This window comes from Monodelphis domestica, chromosome 5, assembly GCF_027887165.1.
Source record: "Monodelphis domestica isolate mMonDom1 chromosome 5, mMonDom1.pri, whole genome shotgun sequence".
In the NCBI taxonomy this organism is placed as follows: domain Eukaryota; kingdom Metazoa; phylum Chordata; class Mammalia; order Didelphimorphia; family Didelphidae; genus Monodelphis; species Monodelphis domestica.
The window spans coordinates 34983171-35000145 of NC_077231.1; the positions used below are offsets into that span (position 1 = coordinate 34983171).

At 38.5% G+C, this 16975-nt stretch overlaps 1 protein-coding gene across 3 annotated transcripts in view; it reads right to left on the reverse strand.

Annotated features, from left to right (window-relative positions):
• Positions 1-16975, reverse strand: part of ATF1 (activating transcription factor 1) — a 36870-nt gene that overhangs the window by 12976 nt on the left and 6919 nt on the right. For all 3 annotated transcript variants that reach the window (XM_056798244.1, XM_056798245.1, XM_056798243.1), the window contains 2 exons: positions 6119-6244; positions 1884-1984 (listed from right to left, as the gene is read on the reverse strand). In XM_056798244.1, the coding sequence (XP_056654222.1) occupies positions 1884-1984; positions 6119-6244 (227 nt within the window). The remainder of the gene's footprint in view (positions 1-1883; positions 1985-6118; positions 6245-16975) is intronic.

The window sequence follows — 16975 nt, forward strand, 5'->3', positions numbered from 1 at the left end:
TTGCCCCCAACTTTAATACACCTTTGATGAACCTGTGAATTGATCCAGACATCATAGAGAAAAAATGTCATAAGCAGAGGAGAGGGACACACACACACACAAATGGATGTGCTGTAATAATGGCAGATATAAAAATAAAACTTTTCCCAAAAATTCATTTAGAAGACTTTCCCATAAGATAAAACATTCTAAATAAAATTTAAAAATTATAAATAGTTATATCAAGGCTCAGTAAAACTTATCAAGATCTTTTTAAGCTGTAGTCAAAGTACTTAGTCCAGGTTATACCCTCGGGAGCCACACAGATTTCTCCTATTATATCACAATACTTTAAATACTTAAAAGATAGCTATCATGTTCCATATGCCACTCTTTAATTCTCCTGGCCACAAATGAAGGGACATAAATATCCAACCTATAACAAAAGTTACTGAGACAGCACTCCAAGCATAATCAACTTATTATGGATTCCAGTTGTCCCTAACTAATTAGGCCTAAGGGCTTCCTCAGGCAAGGACCCCTTTTGCTTGAAGATAAATTTTATAGACACTGAGGGAGTGCCAAAAAAAAAAAAAAGGTATAATCCTATGATGTGTCAACTTCAGAAGCAGGAAGAGGCTCTTTGAGTGGCTAAGGGACACACAGGTACAATCACAATCACTGTCAGCAGGCCTTTTCACAGGTCACGAGCCCTGTCAGGAGGGTCTGAGGTCTTCTGAAGGTCATTAAGCACTCATGTTTGACCAACAATATCCTAGGGTCCAAGAAAATTATGGTTTTGAAGCAAAGGTGACTAGGGTGTGGGTAGAAATGACCCATGGGGTGAGGGGCTTTGTTAAGGCACATGAATCCTATTTCAAGCACTGCATCCTTGGGGAGCAAGGACGGGTGGAGAGAGTGCTACAGGGCAGCACAAAGTAAATCCTTTTAACAGGCTTAACTAACCTAGCATAGAGCTATTTAATTAACCAAATACAATTAATATAATCATTGATACATGAAAAATATCACCAATACATGGGGGCAGGGGTTCCTAACCTATATAATTCTCAATCCTACAGTACTGCTAACATGACTAACTTAATCCCATACTGCTCAACTCACTAATACAATCCCTGATAAGTCACAATGAACTGAGTAAATTGTGATTGAGTGGGGGCGGGGAGAACAGAATCAAAATTATTTTCACTCAAATATTCTCATTTCTAAGCTAAATAATCAACCCGTTTCCTTAAGTTACTTTTCATGTGCCATGGTTTCAGATCCAAATTCCATCGCAATAAATGTTATAGTTACAATTTAAAGATAAAAAAATTCATCTGCACCCCACAAAAACTACTTAGTACTATGTAATTAGAATCGGCTACCCTAAAAACTACAATTCCCAGTACCCCACTCTCCTTGCGTTATATGCTGACATAGGGAGGATATAAATTTGGTGTAGCCCCGCCTCTCACTCTCTTGTCTTCCTGTCACAGCTTTGGTGGAGCAGGCTTTTTAAACAGGCCAGGAGAATTTAGTCACGTGGTCTTAATTTTGTTAAATAATTAGTTTTTTTACTTCTATTTCCTTTTCATTCCTTCTACTTCAAGTGATTATTAATAAACTTTATAAAATTAATACTTGGAGTTGCTGGATATTAATTTAAGTCCTACAGTACACAAAGTATTGCCTAATGCCCTTAATAATGCTATTTAACTTTAGTGCACAAAACATGTTCATGTGTTGACATTTCACAGCTTTTTAGCGTTTTCACTTAAATATTCCCTCACCAGAGGGTGATTAGATCCCCACTACTTTTCACAAGCTCTCACATCAAGTATACAGCACTATATAAATTCTGGAATTTAATAAATGAAAAACCCTTAGGAGTCAATACTCACCTGTAAGATGGGCGTCGTGCCAAAATCCCCCGAGCTTTCTGTGAAGAGCCAATGCTGTCAGAAGAATCCTGAGACTCTTCACTATCTGACCAGGATGACACCTACAAAGTACATTTTACTTCCTGAGACTGAATACTGCAGGTAAAACATTAAAGAGGGTCTAACAAGACCTTATTTTCATTCTGTTACATTCAGAATAATTGGTCAGTCTCTAAGCATTTATTATACACCCAGGAGGTGCCAGACATTCTGATAATTGATAGGAATAAAAGGGAAAAAGATGATTCCTCCCAACTGAAGCTCCCAATCGAACAAGAGAACAAGGAAAACAAATGTGCACTAATGAGCTATATGCAGGGTATAAAGGAAATAGAGGTAAGGCACTAGAGAAAGTAGAGAAATTATTCCTGTAGGAGGCAGGGTTTTACTTGGGTCTCAAAGCCAAGAGGAAGGAGAACATTCCAGGCATGAGGGATAGCTAAAAAAGATGCCCAGACACTGCTGTCTGTTGTTAATGGAGTGTTTTGTTTGAAAAACAATAAGGAGGCCAGTGTCACTGGATCAAAAAGCACAGGAGAGCGATGGTATAAGAAGACTGAGGGGGCAGGCTGCCAAATAGGAAGGATTTTAAGTATGAGAGGATTTTGTATTTGATCCTAGAAGTGATACAGAGAGGACATATTTGAGACTTTTATTACAAAGGTGAAATCTAGTCCTTGGCAATGGACTGACTAAAAGATACTGAGAAATCAAGCTGGGACTGGGAAGCTAGCAGTATCCTTGACAATAACAGGGGAAAGGGTTTTGAATGAAATAAAATTAATTCCATTTTGGAGATGTTGAGTTTAAGATATTTAGTGGACAACTAGTTCAAAGAAATCTGAAAGCCTGGAGGTTAGCAGAGAGGTTAGGGCCAAGTAAGGAGATGTGTAGAAAAGCAGATTTGAAAATGAACAGGAGAGATGAAAACTGAATCCATAAGAGCTGATGAGATCACCAAGTGAAATCATACAGATGGAGAGAAGAGGATTCAGGAAAAAAAAACACTGTGGGTTTTTATGGGAATGACTTGGATGACCATCAAGGAAAGGAGAAGTGATCAGGGAGGCAGGGGAAGAACCAGGAAAAGAGTAGGGTTTTGAAAACCTAGAGAGAAGAAGGTACCAAGAACTGATCCAAAACTATCTAAAAGGGCTCACGGTAAAAAAAATGTCCTCTATTGCCAGAAAAAGAACTGAGTCTGAATACAGACCAAAGCAAACATTTTTTACTTTCTTTCTTACATTTTTTTTGTTTCCTTACATAAAGGGATTAATATGGCAAAAAGGTTTTACACAATTGCACATGTAAAATCTATATGATATTGCTTAACATCTCAAGGGGGTGGGTGAATGGGGTGAAGGGAGAGGGACAGAATTCAAGATAAAATATTCTTTAAAAAATGTCAGAAAGTTTTTACATGTGATTGAGGGGGAAAAAATATAATACCTTGAAAAAAAAACACAATACAGCATAACAAAAAGAGCCTATCAGGGAAGAGAGGGTGAATGACAGAATCTAAGTTATTAGGAAGGAACGGAAGCAAGAGTGAAACCCAAAGTGAAAGGCTACCTTAATGTTTAAAAAAATCACATAGGAAAGGACAAAAGAAAGTATAGGAAGAAGGAAACAAGCAGATAGTTTTGAAAGTAACATGTAAATTTGTTATATACTTAAAAAACTTATTGAGTGATATGAAACAGCAACCCAGTTTCATAAAGAATCTTAGAAGTGCTTTTTGTTTAAAAATATTAAAAAGTTTAAAAAGGAAAAGAAGGGCAACAAACTGAAGAAAAATGGAAAATATTTGCAAAAGACATTTGTAATAAATCCATCAAGAATAGTGGAACTATTTTGTGATGGCAAAGAATTGGAAACTGAGAGCATTTCCATCAACTAGAGAATGGCTCAACAAATTGTGGTACATGTTGGTGATGAAATACTTTTGTGCTGTTAGGAATGATGAACAGGATGATTTCAGAAAAAGCTGGAGAGATCTGTGGGAATTGATGCAGAGCAAAATAAGCAGAATTGGGAGAACATTGAACATAGTAACAGCAATATATTGCACAATGATCAACTGTGAAAACTTGGCTACTCTCAGCAATGCAATGATCAGGGATAATTCTGAAAGAGAAAGAACTATAGAGTTACATGGATGCATATCAAAGCAGACTATCTTTCACATCAGTGTATTTATGGTTTCATTTTGGGGTTTTGGTTTTGCATGAGTGTGCTCTAACAACAATGACCACTATGAAAGTGTGTTCCATGACAACAAAATTTAAAAATATTTTTTAAAATTTAATTAAAAAATTAATCTTAATTTTTAAAATAGTGGAACTAACACCTTTGAACCCTAACATCACAGCTCTTGAAGTGTTTATAAAATAGGCAGAAATGATAGCAAAAGCAAGTGATCAGACCAAATGTATCCTAACTGGAATATAGCCAGACGGGGGCAATACAATTTGGAGAAGATAACAAAGGCATGGGAAAATTCTCAGATGTTAAAATGGAAAAAAAGGTGACCTCTAAGCTTATTCTCCAATATGTAAAAAAAAAAGAAGTCAACTAAATACAAGTCGAGGGCATCATCGGTGAGGGTAAGGAACAAGTAAACTTTCAGATAGGTCTTTGTTGTCATTCAGTCATAATCAGCTAGGTCTGACTCTGTGAGTCCATCTTAAGTTTCCTTGGCAAAGATATAAAATGGTTTGCCATTTCCTTCTCCAGTTCATTTTACAAATGAAGAAACTGAGGTAGAGTTAAGCAACTTGCCCAGGTCACTTGGCTAGGAAGTATCTGAGGACACATTTGAACCCAGGCCTTGTTCACTATCCACTGAGTTACTTAGCCATCCTGCAATGGCTCCCTGTTTGGTCTCCCTACTTCCAGTTTCTTGCCTCTCTAATTTGAAATGTATTCCTAAAGTTTAGATCTAACCATATCACTTCTTTCTAAATAAGAAGTTTAGGGAGTAATTCCAATGTTGCCCCTAGAATAAAACACAAACTTCTCTGTATAGCATTAAAAACTCTTCAGAAAATCTGGCTCCAGCCTCTTTCTCTCTGTTCCCTATCTATGACATTCTATTTCCTCCCTCCAAGCCTTTGCACAGTCTGGTCCATCCCCAATTCTAGGACTGTTCTCTCTCCCCTCACCTTTGACTTTCCTGATTGCTTCAGACACTAGTGCTTTCCCCTTCATTCCCAAATTATCTCGTACTGATTTTTTAAAAACCCTTACCTTCCGTCTTAGAGCCAAATATTGGCTCCAAGGCAGAAGAGTGTTAAGGACTAGCCAATGGGGGTTAAGTGACTTGCCCAGGGACACACGGCTAGTAAGTGTCTGAGGCCAGATTTGAACCTAGGACCTCCTGTCTCTAGGCCTGGCTCTCAATCCACTGAGCCACCCAGCTGCCCCCCTGCTTATTTTTTGTAGTATTCTAGCACAGAGCCTAGAAGAGCCCAGGCTCTCCTAAAAGGGCTAAGCTGTTTACCTACCAAGTCCTTTCTCATCTGCTTGGTTATCAAGTTTTGATTTTTTAAAAACCTTTACTTTCTGTCTTACAGAAAAGCAAGGGCTAGGCAAAGAGAGTTAGTGACTTATCCAGTGTCACACAGCTAAGTGTCTGAGGCCAGATTTTAACTCAGGAAGAGGAATCTTCCTGAGTCCAAGCCCAGTGCTCTAGTCCCTGCACCACCTAGCTATCCCATGAGTTTTGAAGTGAAATTTGATAGGGAATCTGAAAGTGAAAGACTCTCTCACTGCGTAAATCTACCTTTCCCTATGGAGAGAGACCTCTCTTCTTTCTTTTACCTCTCCACGTATGGATTTGGCCTTCAGGGAAAGGGAGGAAGAGGCAGTGCTATTTAACTTCTCACATGCTCAGGATTCCTGCTTCTTGCCTGAGGTCTTCCCTTGACCAACTGGGATGATCTTCCCACCACTAGATCTACAAGCATCCTTCCCTCAAGATTTTTCTTTTTCCTTAAAATTCAAGCAAACCTGTCCTTGCAGAAGATAAAACTAACTAAGAGATGAAAATGTTCTTTTCCCTTTGTTAAACTAATTTCTAAGCAGATTATCACTTAAAATATTGTGATGAGGCAGCAACTTGCCCCATCAAAGCAGGTAAGGCTTTAGACATGAAACTGTATACTTTGTACCACCGAGGCCACGTTTCCAGTTACCTGCACAGTCTGCACTTGCGGGGGGTGGATCACTGAAGACTGAGCAGTCTGGATGACCCCCTGACTCTGTACTTGCTCTCCAGAAAGATGTACAACTGTCATTGGTGCAGCTCCTCTTAGTGACATCTATGAATAAATAGAAATTCAATTAACCACTATTTATTTCACCTATACATGGAAGAAAGGCAAAACCCTATCAGTGGGGAACGTACATATTTGGGGCATGTTAATGTTTGCGTTTTTATTGCTGAAAATCCCTGTTAGCTTCTTTAGCAATTTGAACACCATTTCATCAGGGCCCTGAACTGACTTGCCCAGGGTTATATGGGGGGTCTATAACCTGGTTCCAAGTCCAGTGTTCTCCCACTATACCAAGTTTAGTCTCGGCATCTGCACGGCGTTGATGATATAAAGATGACTCAGGAGATAGTTCCGGCCCTTGGGGAACTTACACTCTGTTACGACTGTAGTTAGGTTGATTCAAGATAGAAATATACAACTTACTATCACTAGAGAAGCACAAAGTCCTAGGGAGATTCCAAAGAGGAAGAGTGGGACACTAGGCAATGACTCCTATAGGACAAAGTACAGTCCAGGCACGGAATATACTAACGAGGACACTATATTTGGGGTTTTCTTTTTTTTTATAGCCAGGAGGAAAAAACCAGCAAATTGTTTGCTAAACTGAGTAGAATACTGATGTATTTGCTGCCATAGTTAGAGAGCACACAGAGGAGTCGGTGACTTGGGGAACCGCGAGTGTCCAGTCTGGACGGAACAAAGAGTTCATGACGGCAAAGAGAAACCTGGAAAGTGAAGCTGGAGCTAGACTGGGGAGGGCCCTAACAGAGTTTTAGGCTATGATTAATGGACAGACAATAAAGCTGATCAGATTACTCTGGCAGCAATATGTAGGGCAGAGTTGAAAGAGAAGGGAACGGAGGCAGGGCCAAGATGAGGCTATTCTAGTAACATGAAGAAGGCTGTGGGAATGCAAAGAAAGGGAGATGAGATGGAAAGAGAAAGCCACACGACTTAATAGTAATTACTATTCCTTTCCCTACGAATCCAGAGATGATGTCACAAGGGTTTGAGCTTAGGTCACTGGAAGACTGGTGGTGCCGTAGGTCAGGTTTTGGTGAAACAAAGAGCAAGTTCAGTTTTGGGTAGGTTGGAGTGTGAACATCCAGGAGGAAACGTTTGTGGGCAGTTGAGAGTTGAGCCGCGGGATATAGGAGTTGTAGGAACGATAGATAAAGATTTGAACATCGCCTGGGGTTGGTAAGCTGGCCAAAGTAAAATCAGAGGGCCAAGGATGTGGCCTCCATTTTAAACACGAAATAAAAACAAAACCAATAGTTCATGCAGGCGCAAGAACTCCTGCTTTAGGACAAGGACCAGGCGAACTTCTTTTGTAGTCCTCATGACTTAAAACAGAACAACATAAGCTATATTTATCAATATTAATAACATGGAAACAAGTCTTGATCAATGACACACGTAAAACCCAGTGGAGTTGTTCGCTGGCTATGGGAGGGGGGTGGGAAAGAACATGAATCATGTAACTATGGAAAAATATTCTAAATTAATTAAATAAAAATTTTCAAATAAAAAAATGAAATAAATATTTATCAAGCACGAATGCTCAATTTCCAGGAGATCACGGAATACTGTTAGCAAACTGCTTGTATTAGTTAGGTTCTACCAAACATCATAAATACTATTTCCCTTCTTTAAAACTTCTCATCAGGGCAGCTAGGTGGCTCAGTGGATAGAAAGCCAGGTGCTCCCAAGTTCAAATGTAGCCTCAGTCATTTCCTAGATGTGCGATCCTGGGCAAGTAACTTAAAACTTCAATGTCCTAGCCTTTACTGCACTTCTGCTCTCTTGAACCAATAACTTAATATCAATTCTAAGACCCTAAGATAAGGGTTTCAAAAAAAACAAAGAAAGTTTCTCTTCTGTTAAAGAATTTGAAAAAGTTTAGTTGTATGGATTTCTTAACTAGCTATTAGTTTACAAGTAATTTTAAAAAATAATTTGTAATTTGATTCTAATTTAAAAGCAATTGTGACTAATTGTTCCCCCTTCTAATATATAACCTACTGTCCACTTGTTTACAAACACCAAGTAAGTTCTCACTTGACACATATGCAGAACTTGTATTCTCATATTAACTAGGATATCACATTTGGTTTCTTTTCTTTTTTAACTTTTAAGGAGAAACAGGAAATTAAATGACTTAGAATAATGATGTGTTAATGACTATAGTGACAAGTTGGGGTAGCTTTTAGGCTCTGAGGTTTGCATCATACTTTTTAATGGATGCTATTACATTAAAATTCAAAAACTAGTTTCAATTCAGAATAAAAACTACACAACACATAAAAACAAGGCTTTCTGAGTTTAATGAGACAATGGACAAATAACTCAATTAATGCCTATTCACTAGTAGTCTGAGGACAGAGGCAGAAAGAATGTCTATCCGTCTAACACTAGTTCAAAGAATCACAGAAAATATAGAATTGGAAAAGGATCTTAAATGCCATCTAATCTCTTTTATCAAAATCAAACCCAGGGCTTGAATGCTTCCATTTACCAGAAGCTCATTATTTTATAGGATAACCTGTTCCATTTTCTGACATTTCTAATTGTTAGAAAGTTCTTCCATATATGTGGAGCTAATAAATGGCTTACTTCTTTAACTTCTACTCATATAAGTTTTCTTCTGCCCTCTGAAACCATCAACTTATGTTTAATGGTTCTTTCAGAAGATAGCCCTTAATACCTGTACAATCCTTTCTCAAATTAATTTTATTTCTGTGGGGCTTGGTTCCCTCAACAAAAAAATTTTTTGATCTTTTTTGAAAAAAACCCATGACTTCACATCTCCAGACTAAACAAAAGCAGTTTCTTAAACCATTTCTCATAGGACAGAGTTCAGACTCCTCTCACTGTTCTGGTCACCAACCTCCCTCCAGATATAGCTCATATATACCTTAACAAAATAACTGAACTAGATAAGGTTAAACCAGCGCAGAATATAAGGGGACTTTTCTTTGATATATTTTTTTAAATTAACAGAGCCAACTAAACATGATTTGTTTTGGCAATCACATGACAAGTGCTAACATCTTAAGTTTGTAATCGATTTAAGCACCTTTATCTTTTTTCATGCGAGGTATTAGGCATTATAGTACAGTGAACTTGGACTTAGGAGTCAGGGACACCTGGGTTGAAACCCCAATTTAGACATCTGTACGACCCAGGGCAAGTCATGACTTTCCTGTGCCCTGGTTTCCTTATAGAATAAGAGTTGGCCTCAGTGGCTTTCAGGATTCTTACAGTTCCAAATATGATTCTATATGAACCATATTAAATTCCCTTCAGTTTGTATTTCTATGCTTAATTTTGAAATTGTAAAATTCAAGTTCAGATCACTTAGTTTAGACCCAGAAGTCCAATCTGTCAGGATCTTCCAGAATTCTTTCATCTGCTCCTGCATCCAAGGAGGACAATGTTCTTAACCAAGTCATTGTTGAAAAGAACAAAAAGGACAGCATATTCTAGAGCATGCCCCTAGAAATGCTCATCAGCTAGGTGGCACCACAGTACACAGAGCACTAGGCCTGGTGTCACAGGCCTCAGACACTTACTATGTGACTGTAAGCAAATCACTTAACCCATTGGCCTCAATTTCCTCGCTGCAAAATCAAAATAATAGCACCTGATCCCAGATTGTTTGTAAAGATCAAATAAGATTATGATAAGGAATTAGTATAATAGCTGGCATATAACAGGTACTATGTAAATGCTATTATTCTATTGGATTGGCATCAATCAACTAATGAGTACACACTCCACTGCTAACCACTAAAACTACTTGATAGCATATATTCCAGACAGCTCTTCTTCATCTTAACATACATAAGGATATAAGGGACTTTTAGCCTTAAGGAAATATATGTCTATGTTACTTACCTGATATACAAGGCCAGAAATGGAAATGGAAGTTCCTTTTTTAAAAAAAGGATACACAGCTATCTCAGAATAATGATGTTAGAGGGACAGCTGGGTAGCTCAGTGGATGGAGAGCCAGGCCTAGAGATGGGAGGTCCTGGGTTCAAATCTAGCCTTAGACACTTCCCAGCTGTGTGACCCTGGGCAAGTCACTTTACCCCCATTGCCTAGCCCTTACTGTATTGTTTAAAAAAAAAAAAAGAATAATGATGTGAGAGTAAGTAAATCCATACAAGAGCCTACTGATCACTACTTCCATTTCTAAACAGTAGCAAACCATCTATTTAATAATTTAGATTGGAATTTTGCTGGAATTTGATGGCAAGATAACCAGCTTGCATTTTCTAAAATCTACTTTTTGGAAATTTGTTACATACTGGTTATTAACCAAACTTAAGATTTTATGACTGTCTCAGTCTTCAAGGAATTTATGATCCCTTGAAGAAATAAATTCATTACATGAAATAACTAGACTGGATTTTAAGCAAAGGATTCCTGTTAGGGAGAAATGATTGACAGGAAAATTTACAACACATTATGTAAACCACTGAATATCCTTCTACATGCATAAATGATCCTATCTTCTCCAGCAGATTGTCCCCTCTATTTGCCCACCCTTTCACTAATCTTCAAGCTGTCTACTGCTGGCTTCCCTATGACCTAAAAACATGTACAGGACAGTCTCCCCCTATCCTTAAAAACCCCTTCAATTGATCCATCCACTCTGCTAGCTATTTTCCTTTATCTTTTCTCCCTTTTGTGACTAACATCTTAAAAAAAAGTCATCTACAACTGGTACTTTCGCTTCCTTTTATCTCTTAAAAAAAAAAAAGGTGACTATTTTTGCCTCAAGCTTATATTCCCTGGCACATATAACTAATAAATTTTTCTGGAATAATCTGGTTCAAACATCAAAAATGTCAAATGATGATTTAAAAAATAGCCTGGAAAGGAGTCTCACAGTACCAAATTTCAAACCATACTTAAAAAGCACAAATCATCTAAATTATTCAGGAGTAGAAGAATTGATAAGAAGAAAAGATTAGGTATATAAAATAGAGAAAACCAAAAAGACCCCCATCTACTAGGATAAATACTCCTATTAAACAAAAAAGATAGAAGTCTCAAGACCAACATTTCACAACACATACTAAAATACATTTCAAATGAGCAACATGACTTAAACCAATCAGGAAAGCAAGGAAGGAAATACTTATCCCCACTATTAGTAGGAGAAGAATTCAGGACCAAACAGGGTAGAGCAACACCAAAAAAAGATAAATGCAGCTAAATTGAGAAATTAAAGTAAGTTAAATGAGATAAAGGTATCATGCAAGATATATATAAGAAATTGTTTTTAAAATATGCAAAGAAAGTCATTCTCTAATAGTCAAAGGATATATAAACAGGCAATTATCAAAGGATAATTAAAAATCCAAGCTTCAAAAAGACACATGAAAAAGTACTCCAAATCATTTTAATTAAGAGAAAATCAATCAATACCAGAGTTTCCACCTTGTACCTACAGATTGGCAAAAATGACAGCCGTGGAAGGGCTATTCTAGAGAACAATTTGGAATTAAAGAGGTCAAACTACATTTCCTTTGACTTAGTGATATCGTTGCTCAGCCTTTGTCTCAGGGTTATCAGAGAAAGAAAAAGACCTCCATGATTGGATTTTTTGTATTAGCAAAATAATTTTGGGGGAGCGTGTTTATCAATCGGGGGAACATAGGAACCAATCACAAATACAACCATCCTTGTGTGTAGTTGAGAAGACTAGGAAGATAACAGTATCTGAGGGATCATTTATATATGTTGAAGTCTCCTATTTTGACAGCTGCATTTGAAGTAGAAAAGGAGAAAGAGGGACTAATTTCCTTGAGAAAGGAGGAAGAATGTCCTAGGGCTGTGATGGTAAACCTTTTAGAGATCAAGTGCCCAAATTGCAACCCTCATGCCCTGTGTGAGCCCCCTGCCTTACCCCAGACAAGGGAAGAAAGGAAGTGTTCCCCTTGGGCAGCTGAAAGAAATGGCACATGGAAAGGGGGAGGGGAGCAGCCCCCTCTGGCACATGTGCCATAAGTTCACCAACACGGTCCTAGGGGATCAGTAGATAGTAACCAACAAAATCTGAAATGGGTGATGAATTTGGATAGCATGAATCTCAAAGGAGGGGAGGCAGCTGAAAAATAATGGTAGGAGACTGGCAATGGGAAACAAAGTGTACCCAACTTTTCAAACTAGACCAGTAATTATATATAAGAAACATTCAGTAGTAAGAGGAAAGGATAGTCTGGGATGCCATATTATTCGAAGGAAGCCAATGAGTATTAAAAAACATGGAAGGAAGGTTAGTTTGGGAGCAGGCATTCCTGAGGGCACCTTGGAAGGGATGGAAGATTTGTAGTAGGACATGAAGGAGCAGTTAGGTCAGGAAGAAGAGCTGGTTACTTCCATGGAGAGGGGCAGGAGAGAGTAGGGGGAATATGATTACTGGAATGGGAAGAATAAGAGGGTAAGAGGATACCAACTATTGGAGAATGGATCCAGGGAGGGCATAAGTGGATAGGAAGACATTTTAAGAAGGTAAAGGTCAATCTTCAAGCTTGTGACTGTTCTTCTACCCTATCTACTTCCACTCAGTGGATAGGACTCTTGGGTTAGCAAATGTTACTATAGGACAAGGAAATGTTACGTAAAATCTATATACAGCGAAGGCAAATCACACTTAACAGCAATCAGTCAGCTAATAAATTTAGGTTTAGAGTTCAGAATCTATTCTCACAGTCCTCTCTTGTCATTTTCCTTTAGCTCACAGCACTAGGGTTACTAGATAGAGCACTGGGCTTGGAATGAAGATGACTCCTCTTCCTTGAGTTCATATCTGACCTCAGATGCTCACTAGCTGTGTGACCCTGGGCAAGTCACTAAACCTCATCTACCTAGTTTCTCGTCTGTAAAATAAGCTGAAGAAGGAAATGGCAAACCACTCAAGTATCTTTGCCAAGAAAAACCCCAAAAGGATCATGCAGAGTGGGACACACTAAAATGAGACAACATTAAATCCCTTCCAAGAGTTCCCTTTAGGTCAGAGCACCTCTCTTAGGTTCTAACTCTTGGATTTATCAAATAGTTTCAATAGAGATCTCCAGAAAGTCTACCTTATCTGATTGTTCAATTCAGAACCACTTGGGAAGGGAAATATTTTTCAATATTTGGGAATCTGCAAACTCAAATATCAACAATAATATTAACTTTTAAAGACAGTTGACCAGGAAAATAATAGAAATCATTATAAGTGCCTGGATTCAGAGTATGTATGATACTCTGAAAAAGTAGAAAAGTAGAGTAGGAAAAAGGACTGGTTTAAAGTCAAGAGTCAGGGAGACGGGTATTCATATTCTCATTTTGAACTGTGAATGAATGGGCAAGTCATTTATTCTCTTTAAATCTCAGTTTCCTCATCTATAAAATAGGAATAAAAGTGTGGCTCCCTGAAAGGTTTGTTGTGAAAAAAAGTGCTTTGTAAATTCTAAAGCACTTTATACACATCAGTTATACAGTAGGAAAATGATAGTTCTGTTTTTAACAACTGTTTACTCTAATGGTATAAAAAATTATTTTTTTTCTGTTGAACTATTTACTTCAAACTTTCCTTACATTCTTTAATAGATGATTTTCAAAATATAGGCAAACTGATGGATAAGTTCTATAGACAGTCTATTCAACTGTACATCACCATTATGACAAGAGGCATATAGAATTGGCCAAATTCTTTTGAGGGTCTATAAATGTCATATGGGAGGCTCTGGAATGTTGAGACTTGATATCATCACAATATCATCCATAAGTAAGAACAAGAGAGTATTTCACCATCTTATTAAGAATTCCTCTTTCACTTGACTCTATACCAGATATTCCGAGTGGAAAACACCTTTGACAAGAAAGTTTCCCTGTCTTATATTTATATACTTTTACATTTTACTTTATGTTAGTTATCATTATTATCCTATTTTTAAAGGAATCCTATAATTCTGGCATCTATGACTACTGGAAAAGTCTTTAAGGTAGCAGTTTGATAGATCAAATGAGATAACAAATAAGGTGCTTTGGAAACTCTACTGAATTTGATTCCCTTTTCTAGTTATCAGCCAGTAAAGCCCTGGGGGGGGGGGGGGGGGAGAATCTTGTACTCTAAATCTTTTTTTTTTAATTGTGTGTAAAGAGGTGAGTCAGCAAAAGAAAATATCTTCTGAAATCATGCTTGTGGTCCTGTTAATATCCTCGTATTCTCAAAACTTTCTTGAACAGATGTTAAGGGATTGTCGATGTTTCCTCTATCACCTTTTTGGAGGAGACAGTAATAATGTCCAAGACTTTTTCCATGTCTGGTGCTTTTCTCTCCTTCACGTCCTTTGGAAATTGACTCTTTTTAACTGCCTCAGGTGTGTCAGGGAACTTCTCTGTGTATATTTGGTTTAACTCAGTTGCTTTTACTTTTGTTTCACTTTCATAACTCCCACCCCAATTTACTTTTCCAATCTTTTTACATATCTCCCTCTTTCCCTTCTATGTACTCAGTGACACCGAGTCCCTTGCTACTCTAGACATCAATCTGAGTATTTTAACTGACTGTCCCTCATGCTGAGAATGCTCTTCCTTCCTCATCTCTGCCCCTTGCCTTCTTGGCTTCCTTCAAGCCCTAGCTAAAACCCCACCTTCCACAAGAAGCTTTTCTTCATTTCTTGATGCTAGCACTTTCCCCCAGTTGATTATCTCCAATTTATCCCCTGTTTAAATTTGCCTGTACATAGCTGTCTGCATTGGACCAAGAGCTCCTTGTGAGCAACAACTACTTATTGCTTCTCTTTTATCTCCAGATTAATTAATCACGGTGCCTGGCACATATTAAGGTCCGTTAGGATGGCAAGGAGGGTTTTTGGAATTCCATGGTTGACAGACAGGATTGGAATAGCAGTTGGAAGAGCAAGGGCTTATGGGACAAGATGGTGGGCTGAGGACATTCTGTAGAGCGCCTGGGTCTTCTGTCTCACGACTGAGTGGCTGAAAGACCCCTGAAGACACGAGTGAAGACTCTGATTCCTGCCTTAATCCAGTAGCTGCTTTCTCTCCAGAAATCCTTCTACTGTTTCCTCCACTGCTTCAAACATCACAGACCCTGCAGGGTTGGCTAAGACTCTCTAACAAGAGCCCAGCACTCCTGATTCCTCCTTGCCTCCCTGAACTGTTACCGGATTAGTCCTTTAAGAGATACTAGTACTTAGATTTTTAAAAGGGCATTTAGTTGGGAAAGGGACAGAAGCGTTCATGGGCACAGACACCGGTCTACCTCTGCCCATTTCCCCTCACCCTTCAATAAATCCATTAATTAACAGTCAGATTTTGGATTGGCCTAGTTTCAATAACAGGAAGTAACTGGGGACAGGCCTCAAAGCTGGAGTCCAGTCCCCTTTCTGTGGTAAGGCCAGACAAGGCCTGCCACATATCTCCTTTGGGGAAGGTAATATAGAAACCTTCCTCTAGAGTTGCTGACAGGAGACTGACATCTCATCTCCTCAGCCACTGCTCCCAAAGGGACTCAAGGGATACAGTTTGCTTGCTATCACTGGAGAAGGTGAGAGAGAGGTCCTGCTATTTTCCCTCTCAATAGATTTCACCTTAATCCCTGTTCCTGATCACTTGGTCCTCTCAATGCCTCAGTGGTATAACACCTCAACCAGTGAGCCACACAAACCATCATTATAAGAAAGAATCTTCTTTTTTACAGGTCTGAGATGTTTAATGACTGGCTAATTCATCACTGCCCTTTCCACTTCTTCAGAAAGAACTTCTGAACCTGAAGATGGTAACTCCACTGTCACTAATAATTGAAACAATCTGTTATAGAAATCATTACACATCTTTTCCATTTTTTTTTCTAAACCCTTATCCTCCGTCTTGGAGTCAATTGACTCCAAGGTAGAAGAGTGGTAAGGGCTAGGCAATGGGGGTTACGTGACTTGCTCAATCATACAGCCAGGAAGTATCTGAGAGCATATTTGAACCCAGGACCTCCCGTCTCTAGGCCTGGCTCTCAATCCACTGAGCTGCCCAGCTGCCCCCTTCTTTTCCATTTTTAAACTTTATCTTGTCCTTATTTCAGTTTTACCTTCAGAAGCACTTGGTGTGTGTTCATTTAGATGTGTCCTCAAGCTTCTGCTTTTCCCCTAGCCCCTTTATACTACCTCTTACTGTTTGGTTAGGAAATACTGACCATAATCTTCTACAATTCTCTGTATGACTGTATAAACAAGTTTATATTCCACACCAGTATTGCCCTTGGCGGCCCTAGTTCTTTGCTTGGCAAACAAGTTGAGTGTTTGCTAAGACAGTTTTTAGACTCTTTTGGATTTCTTGTTGTGACACTTTATGTATAGTGGTTTAGCTTCTGTAAAAACTTGTCATACTGGTGTCAAATGACCTCTCCTAACCTTTGCAGACTGGAATTGTTTTCATTTTAAATAACTGAGAGGGAATGTTACATGGTGAATAGAGTCAGCCCTCAAGCTGGAAAGACCTGGGTACAAATCCTGATTCTAATATATATCTGACAGTGTAGCCTTGGAAAATTCAGAGGAAGAGAAAATCAATACTTCTGAGAAGAGGTAAAAAGACAAAATTAAAAGAAGTACTGAATGGTCAGTTGGATGCCCACAGGATTCAAGTCTTATAATTGTTTCATAAATGGAAAGATGATGAAAATGGCACTGAAGAAACTGAACTACATTTCCACAAAGGGATGAGGAATGGGCAACTAAAGCAAAGCACACCAGG